The sequence below is a fragment of the Opisthorchis viverrini genome (assembly GCF_000715545.1).
Source record: "Opisthorchis viverrini unplaced genomic scaffold opera_v5_11, whole genome shotgun sequence".
Classification (NCBI taxonomy): Eukaryota; Metazoa; Platyhelminthes; class Trematoda; order Opisthorchiida; family Opisthorchiidae; genus Opisthorchis; species Opisthorchis viverrini.
The window spans coordinates 28511-45372 of NW_008751667.1; the positions used below are offsets into that span (position 1 = coordinate 28511).

General features: G+C 43.2%; 1 protein-coding gene across 1 annotated transcript; it reads left to right on the forward strand.

Moving 5' to 3' along the window:
- Positions 1–1494: 1494 nt before the first annotated feature.
- On the forward strand, positions 1495–3097 carry T265_12701 (hypothetical protein; the record flags this gene model as incomplete). Its single annotated transcript, XM_009165051.1, has 2 exons — positions 1495–1605; positions 2927–3097. Coding segments are annotated over 2 exons (279 nt in total), but the record flags the coding sequence as incomplete, so codon positions are not given.
- Positions 3098–16862: the final 13765 nt, after the last annotated feature.

Sequence of the window (16862 nt, forward strand, 5' to 3'; positions counted from 1 at the left end):
AATTCCTTCTCAGAGTAATTCAGTATGAATGAATGAATATGTCCACTCCTATGAAAACAGCTACTTCAGTCAAACGATGGATATTTTCAAAGCATAAGCTGTTCATGTGACTAGGGGAAAATGGCACAACTTAGACGGTCCCGTTTTAACACCCCATCTTATTGATAGTGGACCTAAGATTGACACTGAACTCGTTGTTAGAACAAATCAAGTAGTACAAGCCAGGATTTTAAAGTTCGAAAGAACCAAGTCCGTTTTTCTCGCAGAAGTTTCCCGCAAACATGTTTCTGGGCCTAAGCTTTGCCACGGAGAAGTTTTGTACATGTGTTGCAAACAGATTATGGTTGTACTGCAGTGGAGTGTCGACGTTAAACATTTATGCTTTGTTGTCGAAGATCAGGATATCCCCCACCCGAATGACCGTGTTCTACATTAGACACTCGTTTTGACGTTTGAAACATAGATGTACTCTACGATACCAAATTCAAGCATCCTTCCTGTTCCATGGGTGCCTTTCTCAAGCTATTTCTCACAGTGGATGACTGCTTAGTGGTGACACAGACGGAATAACAAGCTTCATCGGCATAATTAAATGCCATGTCTTTCAGTTGGTACACGAGCCAGGTTTTGTCTATGATTGGCTGCAGACGTGTTATATTCACTCTAGATCGATAAGTTATCTAGGCAGCCAATAGTAGTCCACGTGACCATTCTGCCGTCCAATCCACGAACTGCCTATGGAAGTGAACCAGTCATTTTCAAATATAGGGAGAGGGAGTACACGACGATGATTCCTAATCATCTCAGGTGGTTTGATGGCTCAGCGGCAGAATTGTAAGCAAAGCAGTTTCGATAGATAGAATTAAAGAACCTAGTGAAAAGGACCGTTGTAAAATCAGCTGAATGAGCCAAATAACCCTGTTGATTTGCGCAAGCGTCCAACTTTAATGCGTGTGCAGGCATCTATATCACACATATTAGACACTCCCCACAGTGGATAACGGCTGTTAACTTGCCGAATAAGAAACTGCATAGCGTTGTGATTATACACATATATTCAATCCTATCTATCTGGTTACAGAGGAGCCATTTTCCCTGAAAAGCCACTTTTTCGCGTCCTTCAAGTAGTTCCCCTTGAGGAGTGAAACCACTATCACATCTGATTACAGTCTACGCAGACGTTCCTGCTAGTTGGCTGACAAACAACTGTATCTCAGTGGTGCAGTCAAGTGTGGCACAGTTGTGCCAACGAGAACGGATTCCTAAACCTAATCTAAGTTGATTTCTAGACGGAATTGTTGATCCTTGGCAAATTCTGTGCTGCGCATGAATAGTCTTTTCTTTAAGATTACCAAACTCACATCTGAGATTACGTCTTGCCCCACAGTAGGCAGTCCAAAAACAACCCGTGTTGCTGAGTCCTCAGTGAGAAACTGAAAAATTGCGGCAAAACTGCTCAGTTGTTCCATCGCAATACACTGTTTTGTCTTTCAGGTTCCGTAACAACGGATGCGGTGGAAGCGGTCACCATCGATGGGTGTGCTCAGGAACCGTGCGTCGTACGAGCAGGTGGTACTCTCAAGCTAACCATAAGGTTTACCTCACGTAAGTCCTTTCCAATTTAAAGTTGCTTTCACAAAGACTCAGCCTCGGCACATATGCTCACCTTTGTCTACGAAACCAGTACCGCAAATGGGACTGTCCTGCGAGGTGAATTCTAGGCACCGCGGATCACTGGTTCCGCTTTTCCTAGCAGTACACAATGAATGCCGAAAAACAAAACATATCAATATGCAGACCGCTTCGCCGGAGTGACTTTTCGTAGTTCTAACCAGAGAGAACAGGAGATAATCGAAAGATGGCACACGACACCGTCGGCTCAAATTTATTAAGGCATGTGTTGTTTTGTGTCTGGGTATCTTCTCAGACATGCGTGAGATGCTTGACGAAGGCTGGGTGCACATAACCGCTGCTCGTAGATCTGGTTTGCTCGTGTTTTAAGAATTGGGACAGAACGACGCAAACTTTCACACCATCGATTTCATGGATTGTGGTATTGCGGCTTTTTGATCCGAGCCAGACGGAAATAGACTTTCCTGATCGCTCCGAGTGTTTAGAATTCTGTTGACTAAACCACCTTCAGAGTACCCATTTGGCTAATTTCCTCGGTGCCACCGTCCTGAACAATTTTGGTTAAGACATGTGACTTGATAAGCCCCGAACTGGCAAAACGGGACGTCCTAAGCCGTGGTAAGTTCATATCATCACAACTCAAACCACCTGACTTAATGAGCGACAAAAACAAAAAAATGTATCTATAACGTTTTCAACTTTTGCAGCAATTTCGCAAGCCTTATTGTCACAAACTACACAATAAAATCAGCCGTGGTTTTGAAACATTAAGTCAGTTTTGATTTATTTCAAAAATGTGGTACGGACTTTGGGAAACAGATCTGACACACTGGTCATCTTGGCCGAGAATTCACGTGGTCATAGTGCTTCGGTTGACTAGCTTTGTGCTGTCGTAGTTTGTGGTGAATTTACTCCAATAATATACCAGTGGTTAAAACTGGCGAAAGGAAAGAAGAAAAAACGAAGAGAATGATATCAAGTACACTTTTTGCCAGGTTATGTGAACTAAGTTTTCCGCTATCGGAAAACGAATGACTCCACAACTTGCACAGGGATACAGGACCATTTCGTAGTGGATATGATCTAGTGTTGCACGTTCGGAAAAAAACGGTAGTATGTCTTATCGCTCAGACCACAAAACAGATACAAGGAACGCTATGTGAGTGAGCTGACCATTAATCAGATCAATGGTAATGATGCCTTATATGTAAAGTGAGCTTCAGCTTTGACTACTCACTTCCTATCAGTAGTTGATGCGTAATTTTCTACCTTGTCGTGTCCCCTCTCCATGTAGCGTTAAACATGGTGAAGCCGAAGTCACGCTTTTTATACTACTCGACATCCAGGTCAACTAGTCCGGAACGAGAAGACAAGTGGGGTATCGCTTGTGATTCGGATGAAGAGTACTGTTTCAAGCTGAATTCAAACTACAACTTCAAGGTGGAATCCACGTTACCAAATGAAAAAGTGAGTTGACATTCTCTCAGTCCACCAAGCTGGCATATATTTGTAACTCTGGATAGCAAGTCGTCCAGTTGTGGCACTGTGTGGTCGTCTGTGTGCTTTTACTTTCTGTGAAGGAAACTCAAGTGGTAACACTACGATTTTCTCCCAGGTACGAGGAAAGTGTAGTGACCTCAATGCGTGCTGTTAGTTCCGGTGGACGCTTATTACCAGTTTTGTCGGGGTTCCTACCTGATTTGCAGCCGTTTTGTTGCCATCTGAGGAAACATATTTAGTGCACTGTTACGTCTATCTGAACCAAGAGAGTGTAAACCTTGAACACTTATCTGGTTTTTTAGGGGCACTCGGGTAACTAAACTCAAGCGACTCACTTATGGAAAATCAGGTTTGCTGGTTCGGATTCGTTAGCACATTAAGACGAGTATGTGACACACCCGTGTTACTGAATACTGCTATTCAAGACTGGAATGAGTGAGCAGTTCAATTAATTTTTACTGCAGAGGGTGAACGACGTTCTGGTGACTGAGAGATCTACGAGCACTTGAGCTATGTCCAGTAATGTCTTGGCGGCCAAAGTTACGACTGGCCTGTGTAATCCAGTAGCAATTGTATAAAGACATGATGCTGCTGGAGGAGTCGGTCGATCATATTCATGTGCCACTCAGATGAACCCCAACCCTCTCATCAGTGCACCGTTCGGTCAGTTGAATATTGCGAGGTTGAGAAAGCCTTTTTTCCCAAAACAGACAAACTAAACCAAATAGCCTACGTTTTTGTCGTTCAACCCTGCTGGCTCAACACGAATACACCTGACTTAATTAGGGGCATTCGGGTAACTTAACTCAAGCCAAAGTTCCGACTGGATGAACCTCAACCCTCTCATCAGTGCACCATTCAGTCAGTTGAATATTTCCAGGTAGAGAATGCCTCTTTTCCCAGAAAAGATAAATTTAGTCAAAACAGTCTAGCTTTTTTGTTATTCAGCGTGGCTGGCTCAACACGAATACACCTGACGTAATTCCAGTGTTTCTTATCACTTAACTCAAGCCAAAGTTCCGACTGGATGAACCTCAACCCTCTCATCAGTGCACCATTCAGTCAGTTGAATATTTCCAGGTAGAGAATGCCTCTTTTCCCAGAAAAGATAAATTTAGTCAAAACAGTCTAGCTTTTTTGTTATTCAGCGTGGCTGGCTCAACACGAATACACCTGACTTAATTAGGGGCATTCGGGTAACTTAACTCAAGCCAAAGTTATGAATGCTAGACTGATAGTTGGTCAAGTATTGTTGAAATACCTGAGCTAGACGAGTCATTTTCGCACCAAACAAAATAAGAAACCAAGTTTTGACGTGCGAGGTGGAGTGTTTTTAAATGCCTCACCTGGCGTCTTCGGGTCTCTAAACTGCACCCAGAACAAATTGTTCGACCAGTGATAGGTTGTAGTTACTTGACCCAATCGATATTTAATAAAGTCTGATTTGTTATTGTTCAGTGGCTTGAAAGTTTTGTCTCGCTCATTCCGATTCAAACATGTGAGTGATTTGCGCTCCAGAGCATGACTTTCTGACATGAAAGGTCATGTTCCGACCGATAAAAACAGGACGCTCACGAGATGTCTTCATACACGCATCCAATTCCAGCTTTTCAACATGATAACGATTTGACCAACAAAAGTTTGCAAAAGTGTTCCAAACCTGTTTCTGAAAACTGATTCGAATTCCAACTTGTTTTTTAGTATGGCGGTATGGCGTGGCAACTTCTGAACCAGAATAAAACCGTCCTCTGTGTTCGCTGGGCTGTTCAGACCAAGTGATTTGTGTCCGGAATAATAAAAAATCTAAGCATGAGACATTTTATATTGAGACTATGGGGGGACTTTAGAAGCGATACTAGATGGGAAGGTGTTATATTCGAAACTGACAGTGTCGAGTCTCGAAAATTTGCACGTCAATAGTCGTAATAAACCCCAGTAAATGTGGATGAATCTAGCTTATTCATCCCAAATCGTGTCCCAGAATAAATCAGACTGCGCTTCAGCAGTTAATCAAAAGTGGTTTCGGAAGTTGTAGAATGAACGTTTCATCACTCTGGCTTGACAAGACCTCCATTTGTCCTGGCGCAATCATTCTGGTGAGCTCACTTCGAACGTGGAAGCATTTCTAATCAGGGCTCATCTGCACATTTTTGATCTTGCTGAGGTTTTATATCAAGGCATTTGATATGCGAAGCAATCGTGTCATCACTCTCCCATAAATGCACGATGGACGCAACAGAATTACCACGTTTCTAAATCGGGTTGGTGTGCGTACCAAATAAAACAATAACTGAACAAACGAACAGATACTGAAAACGTAATTTGAACGAGGGACGGCTTTTGAAAAAAACTGTGGATCAATAATCTGAACTAAAAGCGATCTACCGGGCATATAAACTCAGCGGGAGCTAGAAAGACCTTAACAAGCTAAGAGTTCGGCCTCGCTCAGCATACGAACTCAGGTGCAAAATTACGAATGGTCTCATAATCCAATGGTCTATTCATCGGTCCCCTCATCAAGATAATCTTCAAGGACCTAGATAAATTTGTATTGTTTTCCAATGACTCATTCTCAGTATCGTCACAGTTAGGATGTCTAATCACCACAGCTGCTGGAATATCACCAGATCGTCCAGTACCAACTTGTTGAGGTATATATATATATATATATATATATATATATATATATATATATGTATATATATGCGGTGCACGTAACCTCATCTCCGTTCACTTTGTAATTCACAAAGCTGTACAAATTAAATGTGCTGACTTTCATATCAGATGATGGTTGACGTTCCCAGTTGCGCTTGCGGATCACGGAGCCGGGATCCTTTTGAAAACTTGATACCTACAATAGAAAGCGGACACTTCAGCCAGAATCTCCTTCATGCCCACAACAAGAATGGCGACTTGTCATTGTTAAATGGATTTGGGGGTTTTTGAGGAGACTCAGTCATTTTCACCAGGGTTTTCGTCCAGTCACTGAAGCCAGCGATGGAGCTGAGTTGGTTCCGGGATAACGCACATATCAGGCATGTTTTCTAAATGTATCGTCTCACCAGAGTTTGGTGCACGTTTAAAAAAAGTTAAGTCAGGGAAACGCTCGATGTGGTAAGTTTCACCGAGCTGCTTGTGTCCTTCAAGCAGCCGAATGCACACAGAGCAAGAACAATAATTCTCCCCACGATTGTCGCCTGGTTTTAACCAAGTGCAACTTGGTTCCATTGGATGTCGCTGCGTAACCAAGTTGTAAGACGGGAATGGGGTGGAGATGAAAGACCTTCAACGGCACAAGGATAACAAAAGTAATGTGCCTCGTTTACAGTGTCGTGTATATTTTCAACGCCAGACGCACAATTTTGTGCGAATTGTTGTTTGGGGCAAATACGTATGGGTCATGAGAAGTTGACCAGAGACTAGACAAATGCTTCTCCCAAAACGGTATTTGGAATACTTTCATGGTTTTCTCGATTATGAGCAAGGTCATACACCATTCTCTAAAAACGAATTTGAGGTTTAATCATGCCTTTGATGCTTACGTGAGTTTCTGTCTAACTAATTCATCTATGCGGTTCGTTTATGAGGACTGCCCAAGTTGGTTTGGAAAGCTAGCAACTGATCTGCTCATACTGTTCTCGATGGAAAAGTGTGTAGGACAGGTTTTGGTTTCGAATATGGGGCAAAAAAGGACACTAAATGTATCAATCCGAAACACAAGTCTAGGACTCTTTATCGCCCACGCGTTGATTGCAGGAATTATGGAATTCTGTCGTCAAAAGTTTGCTGAAACCTAGAAATGTCAAAGGAAGCGCGAAATCAACTCACTGGGTATGGATTTAGTTGAAACCTCTACGGACGTCAAGAACAACGTAGATATCGTACAGTAGGAGGTCTGATGGCCTGGAGTTTGCTGATTCCGAGGAGTTCGACATAAAAACCCTCAGGAGAATATGATAAACGAGGGATTCAGCTGCGATTCAGTTGAGACTCCCGTCGAAAACAGACCACTATGCGGATGAGTGGATAAGTCGCAGTGCATTTCTTTGAAACCTGTATGCTGGCGGTAAACATTCTACTGATATCAATGAATTCATTTTAGGCAGAAAAGTCGAGAAAAACTGTGCGGTTTTTCCAACATCAGCAGAATTTCGACTACGTGACCAATTGGTTGACATTTGGACACAACCGTGTGCTTACGAGTGGCTGATAACCAAGTTGATAAGCTTTCACTCGAGAAGGACAGAGCACTACTCATTTTTCAACCGCGGAACCGCGTCACGTAATAACGTACTGAGTTCTCACGTGGGAGTTCCGCATATTTTCTGAAAGTGTTCTTCTAAACTACTTACAGACTGATAGTAGTGTTAGGAGATAAACAACTTTTTTAATAAACCTTTTCTCACGTGTGACTCCATTCTATACTAAAAGCCGAGAGGCGTTGCACAGGATTCTAAGCATTATTGACATTCATCTGCAGAAAGCATCTCACAAGTGCCCAAGCAGAGTCCAGAATAATGCTTCAACGTTCCAACTCCCTTCATAATGCTGACAAAATTTTAAGTAACTCAGATAAGGCGATAATTCACACGAAGTGTATACCTTCATTCTGCAAAGGAGCCATTGAACAAGTGCTACTGACTTGAATCTCGTGAATGGATGACAACTGGTGCCCCATAAATTCCACAGTAAGAGCAATTCTGATTGACAATTAACCAATCGTAATTTAGGCCGGGAGCTTATGGGCTCTCATTTGCCGTGAGATCCAAGGGATGCGCACAGTTCATGATTCCCAACGAGAACTAAAAACTCCATGGTGCTTCTCATCACAAATTGTTGTCAATTTCACAGTAAAATCTGACCCAAAACATCCAACGCTGCGATCCTGTCAGTCTATGAAATGGCTTATAGCCTAACACGAATCACACTGTTTCATCGGTGTTTCTCCATACATCTCACGGTTGTTATATGGATTTAGATCTACTTAAGTCTGGCCCTTACAAAGATTTCCCACTCGCAAAAAAACGTAACTAGTATTTTCATGGGGTTGGCTGAATGTGGGGGTATTCGCTCTGTTTGTCTGTGAAGCTGATGTGAATTCAACAGCCGGTCCAAACGGGATTGATTTGGACCATGATGTTTCAAACAACTGTCCCTTCCTATTCATTCATTAGTGCAATACACAGATGCTTCCTAATGCATAACCTGCACTACAGATACTACTTACATAGCATACAAGCACCACAACAAGGTCCAACAAACATTTTGAACGTTTCACTGAAATTCTTCTTCCTAATCGTCTCTTCATGATTCGGTAGTCTCGGGTAAGATCCGGAGTTAACAAACTGCTCGAACTGTCACGAGAAAATCGATTATACTACGGTGTATCTTACTGTTTATGTGTCATTATCCCGGTATGATATGGAAATGTATGGATTGTAGTCAGCCAACGGTATTTTGTTGAGTGTTTATCGGGTGAGCTGACCTAATCGCTGTTCGAGATCGCCGTGCAACTGTAATAGACGTCAGCATAGTCTCGGATGGGCGTGGAGAGATAGTGTGGAATGAGAAGAAGCAGAAGTATGGTGCTGATGAACATTCCCTCGCCATAATCTCAGCCCTACATGCCATCGGTTGTGATATCGACTTTTTGGTTCACTAACCGATGATCATCTCTTATCGAGGGATCTGCTTTCCTCAGTCCGATAATGCTGTTATTGGACTGGGACTTCCTAAGGTCGCAGTCAGTGACTTGTTTTTGCTTGCCATTTTGGGCTCCCTGCGTACTTATGACACTTTTATGCGTGACACATGGCGTTGAAGGTACATTTTTGCCATTTAATCTCACAACAGACCCAGTATGACGGACACTTTGTTGCCTGATGTGCGAGTCTTGACTGTGCTAGCGCCTTTTTTGGTTGTTGGTCTTTAGACGCGTGTTCCCATACCAAAATCTCTACATACTTTGGGATTCACCTCATCAGACTGGCACTGTCCTTGGCATGATTTCGAATGAGACGTTTCTCTCTTCCAGTTTGAATGTGTTATATTTTAGTCATATAAGTCTGCATAAATGCGACGTCGGGTTTGAGACGGGGTGTCCTGTAAAGCGGTTCCGCATTTGCTAACCCGTCAAACATACACTGCCGGGCATCTACAGTCTGATTTGCCCTCATGGTTGGTAAGCCTGCGCCAAAATATCCGCTGGGAAAAAATCATCTGGAATTATATCTGTGTAACGTACTACTCATAAAGTCGCTGAAATTCCGTCGGTGCCTGAGAATATCACAAACGAGAGATTCAGCTGGGTTCCAGGTGAGTCTCTGGAAAAACCAAATTAGTTTGCAAATGAGTGTATATTTGCTCATCTGGAATTAATTCTAGTTACGTCTGTAATGAGTGCTGGGCGCAATTGCGTAAGCCCGTAATCGAAAAAGGAGGTAAATTTGCGTCAAGTAGAGTCCTTGAAATGAAATGCGTTCATGCTATGACCAGGTGCGGCTAATGGCCTCTTGGATGGGTTCAGAGATTATATCTGAATCTTCCCACGGCTATACGCTGGTTAAACGAATCAAGATTAGGTAATCATTGAGCGAATGTTCTCCTGAAGTGTGACGTACTTGGTGACAGTCACTCAGTGGTTTCCACACTTCTCCTGGGTGTAAGTGCTAGGAGAACTCTTCAGGTTGTAATTTGTCCCGCCACAGCATTCCAGTAGGTTACCATTCCTGCAGTTCGTTCTCTGTGTCCCAACATTCCATTTCTTGCTTGATTATGATCACTCTTCACTGGGTTGGATAAAAGTATGCTTGCGGACTGCACAAGTTCTGTGCGAATTTACGCACCTGCTTGCATGAACGGTACTTGGGCTTCAGTTTCATCAGTATCATCTGGATTACTTGAAGACGACAGTGCCTTTTGAAGAAAGCATTCGCTGAGGTGTAGGAGGCCAGACAAAAACGCAACAAGAAGTATGGTACAATATTTTTGCGGAACGAAGAAATGGTATTGGTGGAGGCTTCGAGGAAACCAAGAAAATGATGGTTTATGGTTAGGTTACCCGAAAGCAGAATACGGGCGATTGCCAAACGTTGGACAATTTGCATAGTCTGTGAAAAGGAACGATTTACTATTCGTCTGAGAAGCCAAAAGCAAATCCAACGTTGATCTAAGCCTGAAATGATCTCGATCAATCAATTGGGCTGTAACGGTGGTCCCCGAATAAAAATGGAGTTTATTACTTAACGGTCACGGTTATGGAAAACAAATGGACAGTGGGTGTAGTTCGTTCTAAAGAACTTTTCCTGAGTAATGTACTACTCATAAGGTTGTTGAAAATCAGTCGACAGCCCTTGACCGGTTTCGCCCTTCCACTTCGGGCTCATCAGGTAGGCGCAGTCCCCGGGTTTCCGTCAACCTTTCAAGTAGAACATAAGGCTGTGGATGGATTTTCAGCAATCTTTTGAGTAGTGCGTTGCGAATATACATGTACCGCGATATCTCGAATGTCGTAGCGACTGAAACATGAGGCGGCCTGGTGCAGCACATTCAGTTGCCTGAGAACATCACAAATGAGAGATTCAGCTGGGTTCCAGGTAACTCTCTAGAAAAGCCAAATTAGTTTGCAAATGAGTGTATATTCACTAACTTCCACTGAGCTCTGTAGCAGATGGTTAGTTGGAGAACAGGTTACACCTGCAAAGGGAATTGGACAAAAGCAGTGTGCAAGACATCACAAATTTCCACCGCTGACTGACCCACTACCATGGTTTTGTGAATAGCACTTTCGCTGAGCCAACTGAGCATTTGAGAGCGACAGAATAGCAGAATACAGTTGCGTACCAGCGAACCTTTCACGGGAGACTCAAAACATTTCCAGCTGTATCTCAAGCATTCGCTGAGGTGTAGGAGGCCAGACAAAAACGCAACAAGAATTATGGGACAATATTTTCGCGGAACGAAGAAATGGTATTGCTGGAGGCTTCGAGGAAACCAAGAAAACGATGGTTTGTGGTTAGGTTACCCGAAAGTAGAATACGGGCGATTGCCAAACGTTGGACAATTTGCATAGTCTGTGAAAAGGAACGATTTACTATTCGTCTGAGAAGCCAAAAGCAAATCCAACGTTGATCTAAGCCTGAAATGATCTCGATCAATCAATTGGGCTGTAACGGTGGTCCCCGAATAAAAATGGAGTTTATTACTTAACGGTCACGGTTATGGAAAACAAATGGACAGTGGGTGTAGTTCGTTCTAAAGAACTTTTCCTGAGTAATGTACTACTCATAAGGTTGTTGAAAATCAGTCGACAGCCCTTGACCGGTTTCGCCCTTCCACTTCGGGCTCATCAGGTAGGCGCAGTCCCCGGGTTTCCGTCAACCTTTCAAGTAGAACATAAGGCTGTGGATGGATTTTCAGCAATCTTTTGAGTAGTGCGTTGCGAATATACATGTACCGCGATATCTCGAATGTCGTAGCGACTGAAACATGAGGCGGCCTGGTGCAGCACATTCAGTTGCCTGAGAACATCACAAATGAGAGATTCAGCTGGGTTCCAGGTAACTCTCTAGAAAAGCCAAATTAGTTTGCAAATGAGTGTATATTCACTAACTTCCACTGAGCTCTGTAGCAGATGGTTAGTTGGAGAACAGGTTACACCTGCAAAGGGAATTGGACAAAAGCAGTGTGCAAGACATCACAAATTTCCACCGCTGACTGACCCACTACCATGGTTTTGTGAATAGCACTTTCGCTGAGCCAACTGAGCATTTGAGAGCGACAGAATAGCAGAATACAGTTGCGTACCAGCGAACCTTTCACGGGAGACTCAAAACATTTCCAGCTGTATCTCTCTTTTGTGAGATTCTTCGTGGGTCATTGAACAAATTTCGCCAACCTCGTGATGAGTGTGCTTTTACAGGGAACGGATTAGTTCTAGGATCTTCTATCCACAAGTGTTTCGTGGGAATCGAGACCTCGAACACGTGGGATTACTGTTTATGTCATCTAGGCCTCTCAAGATTGTACACACTACTTGCAATTCCTCACCACTGGTAGACTCTTCCGGTTCATAATCAATCGATTTTTACCAATAATCGCATTTGACGGAGGCAACTGATGCTGTGAATCCACCTTCCCAATATCTGAAGAGGAAGGTCCTCAATGAATGAAAGCAGTCTGTGGTATGGGTGCCGTTCTAGCACATCGACTTCCGTGGACGCCGTGGAACTCTTTATGCATGCGAATAACCATGGCAGGCAAAATAGAATTAAACGTCTTGCGACACAGTCATTGAAGCACCAAGCGTTCCTCAGTGTCGTGTGTAGTGGTGCAAAACGGTGCACATTGCTGATGCATATCCTCCTGGCGACTTTGTTTATTCTCTTATTGAAAAAATACGAGAGAACACAAATGTTAGCTGATTCACTTTTCTAGCGCTTAACCGAAGTAGTTGGCTTCCGTGGACGGGAAGTCAAAGGTAACATCGTTATGTCCCCAAGGTTAGTATGGCCGTGGGAGCCCTGTTAAAGCATGCTAGCATATCGTTCCTAACACATAAACCGGCAACTTCTAAGTTATGACTGTGTAGCCAGTTAGCATCCACATGACCTACTGGTGTAACGGTGATACTACTGATGGGGAGGCACGCGAGTAGTATGTGTTGTTCGTAGAATTTCGCTTTGCGTCTTATGAAAAGGTGAGATCTGTTGCGGAATTCGTGGAGCCACCTTGTAACATTTGCTTGAGTTTGACCGACGACTTAATGAATCTCCAGGAAAGTTCAAGAAGACGCGTTCGGGAGAAGATAGGTGTCCAGTTTTTGTAAACAAGATGCAAATTAGAGTTTTGCTTCCCTGTTCAGTGGCCTGTAACCGGTCATTTGGCATTTCTCAATTAATAACTCCGTATCGAAAGCCCTCTTCCTTTCACTGGTATTCATTTACCGCTCTGTCCACATCGGTGAGCCACGAAATTACTTGTATACAGGGAAACTAAATCCTCCCTGGTTTATCCCTGGCGGAGTTTCTCCCCGGGGTCTATCGTGCTTTTTATGAGTAGATGAAGTATTGTGAATTTTCACATGCTCTTGACGTTCTGAGGTAGGGCGATCTTGTCCAAGTTAATCGACTGACTGTTCCATCAGTCACCAGTTCATGTTCGTCAAGGAGGTTTTCAATGGCAGGAGTCGAAGGAAACCAAGATAATCCACAGCTCATCTTCGAATTATTCAGGAATGACATTGATCCTCGTTGTGGATAGCAGTTTTGGTAGCCTAATCTAATTATGGTCACAGCACAGGCAATCGATCCTTTCGGAGCCACTGAAGAAACTGAACTACAGTAGTTGAATTTCATCTCATGTTCTTCAACACTATTGAGTACTTTTGTGATCCAAAACAGCTGACGGCATGCTGGTGCCTCAAGAATATATATGCTCTAGACGCTTTATCTCAAAGCGATCCACAATACATCCCTTCCTAGGATGAATTTCTCCCTCAGGTAGATCATTTGCTTCCGTGGGTTCAAAGCGAGTGTCATTCTGGCTTGCTGAAACAATGATGCCTTCAGGAGTACCGTACTTAGTGACCTCCTCCTGACAGCCCGCGAGCGATTCTGGGACAAGCCACAGATTGAGGACTTACTGGCAGTTTGAAAATTCCATTTTTTTGGCAAGATTATCCGAATCAAAAAGGATTCTTTACATGTGAATTTGTTTGCGTAATACACGTAACATATAATATCAAATATATCAAGGAATGAGTTTATCCAGAGACCTGAATGCTCAAGGTGACTTTTCAGTTCCAGCCAGATCACAAGAGTCGAAATGTGGTGCATAAAGTCAAAAGTGTAAACATTTCAAAAGAGTGCCAGTGAACGACTGCAAAACAGATCACACCCAAACCGTGTACAAGCGCGATTCTGTGTTTACGCTGACTTTCTAAAATTTGTGCGGTGAAATTAGTTGATAAATTGAAAGATTTGGTGGTTACCACACCCCTGGAATACCTCCTCTGAAGCTATGAAGTACCATATTTGCATGTGACACACTCATGCCAGTAGGGTGGCTTCTTCAAGCTGTTCTTACGTGATAAACAGTCATGTCTGCAAAATACGCCTTGATAGACTTGTTTCATAATTGCTGTGGAACCTGGTTTTTAGAGTATAAATAGACTGTGTCATCCAAGGGAGATGTTTAGTCAAACGTTTGGAAACACATGAGCATACTTATCTTGGCCACAGTGATTCTTCACCACCTGGACTCAGCGGACTCGGGTATGTTTAGTGAGCAAGAGTTTTGTTGATTCACATGAAAACACTTTCAAGTGGCTTTTACTGGAACAGCCACCGAGCAGGAGATATCTCATAATAATCATCCACTTTGATTGTACTATCACGTTGTATAGTTATGTTAGAGAAATATAATTGGCAAACGGCATTTAAGAAACGGGTTGCAATATCTCTTACATGTGTATTCGATGCTGTGTGATAGTTTGACGTTCCAGTTGTGGGCTAACAGAGACGATGCCAACAACTGAAACGAATATTCCATGGCTTGACAAAGATTCAACCGCCGACCATAGCTTGACACCCTATGCACGGTTCCCGTTGTTCAAACACTTGTTCATGCCTTGCTTGCAAATCGCGGCTCTGTTGAATGTATAAGCGATGTGAGCCGTCCAATGCCGATTTGTTTGTTTGTGATACTACAAAGCTCCGTTTAACAACGAAATTTGCACAGACTCTGCAGAAAGGCGTGTTACAAGAGTAGTATACAACAGAACGAGAACCCGTAGACCACGGCTTGCCAAACAGCCATAATCCCTAGAATCGCCCATAGTTTTCTTAATGTTTTTACTCTGTCCACTGATTACCTATTCGGTAATCGCATCAAGACTGTCCAAGCACGTTCTGCGGATGGAAACTCTGCCACTACTCATGAGTAGTCATCATACTAAGCCCTAAGAGAAATCACATGACGGGGAATGGGTGTAATTGACGAAATTCCTCAGGGAAAAAATACTGTATTCATGTTGTTTACTCGATACTTGGAAGCTTTTACTGCCAAGTACAATTTTGCTGAATGTAGAAATGATTTGTAATCATCTGATGGCACCTTGCAGTCGTTCGAGAAATGGAGATAAACGGTTAGAGAAATGCTGTGCTAAAAGTCACGGAGTTTATAAGTAATATTAATCTGACACTCAGCGTGCAAGGGGGATCTTTATTAACTGACATCAGCTAACTGTTTTGAATACGGAAACCCCCATTTGGTTATCCCTGAGCCTAATTCCGGCCGATATTTTATTGACTAAACTAGAAATTGTTGCATCCAACATAGCAATATCTTCTTTGGATTTTAATGTATGATACTTAGGTGTTACGTGACTTGTCTTTTATTCAAAAGTGAACCAACTTTGACGTTGGATGCATTTACCAAATCTATCAAAATCCAGATATACTGCTGATCCGCCGCACGAGTGGGACCATAATACAGATGTTTCAAACGGGAACAAAATTGGATGCGCGGTATAACCCGTTCTAGAACCATCCTGTTGGTGAGAAGATGTGTGGGGTACCTTTTGAACGTAACAACAAAAGTAGGTATTAAAGCTACGTTAAGGCAAAGCAGTAGGGCTCTCATGAAACTTCAGCCATACACGTCCCCTCCCGGTTTCGTGTCGAAAACAAGTGTGAAACTATCAAGAAGGTCAGATTCCTGAATGTAACCTCAGAACGCCTCTAAAACCTACTGCTCCACCAAAATCTCAAAAGGAAAGTCGGCAAGCATCCAGACCAGTCAATCATTCAATCAATTCAGCAAAAGCCAATGAGTCCTCATGCACGCCACAGAAGCACGACCGAATGTGATCAGCGTTCAGGCATTCCACTGAGGCACGATCGATGTTGATGGGTGCTCACATCAGACAGCCTGGATCAATATCAGAAAGTCTCCTTTAAATAACGTGGAGCCGTTGTAACTTTTGCTCTCGCACTCGATTGTGCGGAATATGGCTGTTGTGTTCCCTTCTGTAAGTCTTTCCTTCAGGCACTGGGCAATGAAGCTGGTCAGCAGCAGATACCACAGGTCGGCGAATCAGCAGATATAACAGAAACCAAGCACCACAAGCTACCTCACAACCACAGTGTTACCGAATCCTACCTAGCAGCGTCTGCCATAGAAAGGAGACACTGTAAGTCAGTATTTCACGTAAGACTCTACAACATTTATAGAGTGGCTGTCCTACACACGACCCTTACCAGCTACCTTATGATCTGGCAAAAGATGTCAGGTTGACCTACCTCGTCCGACTACCTCAACTTGAGTCTGTCAGCTTGCATGCTCTGTGGGTTCATCATTTCAGCAGAACGATGACCAGACCACTGTCTGGCGGACCTCAGTCAGCTTTGCCAGCCTAAAGGTTTTGCTAACAAGTACAAGCCAGCAGGTAAATATGTCGTCTAAAAGGTCGGTCTATAACTCCCATTATTCCCGAACATTGAACAACGCTGACGCCATTGCATCGGAAAACTAATTCAATGTTTTCAGATCCACTTGCTCTAGATGTCCAACCACAGCGGGGCGTCCAGTGCGCGCCACGCACACACTGAAACGATGAAGCCGAATATTCTCGGTGATATGTATGCAACACGCGACTACGAACCGGTTTTAATTTGTACTTATCCCAGCCAACCGATTACAGTGTTACGTTTCTGACTTACTTATCATAT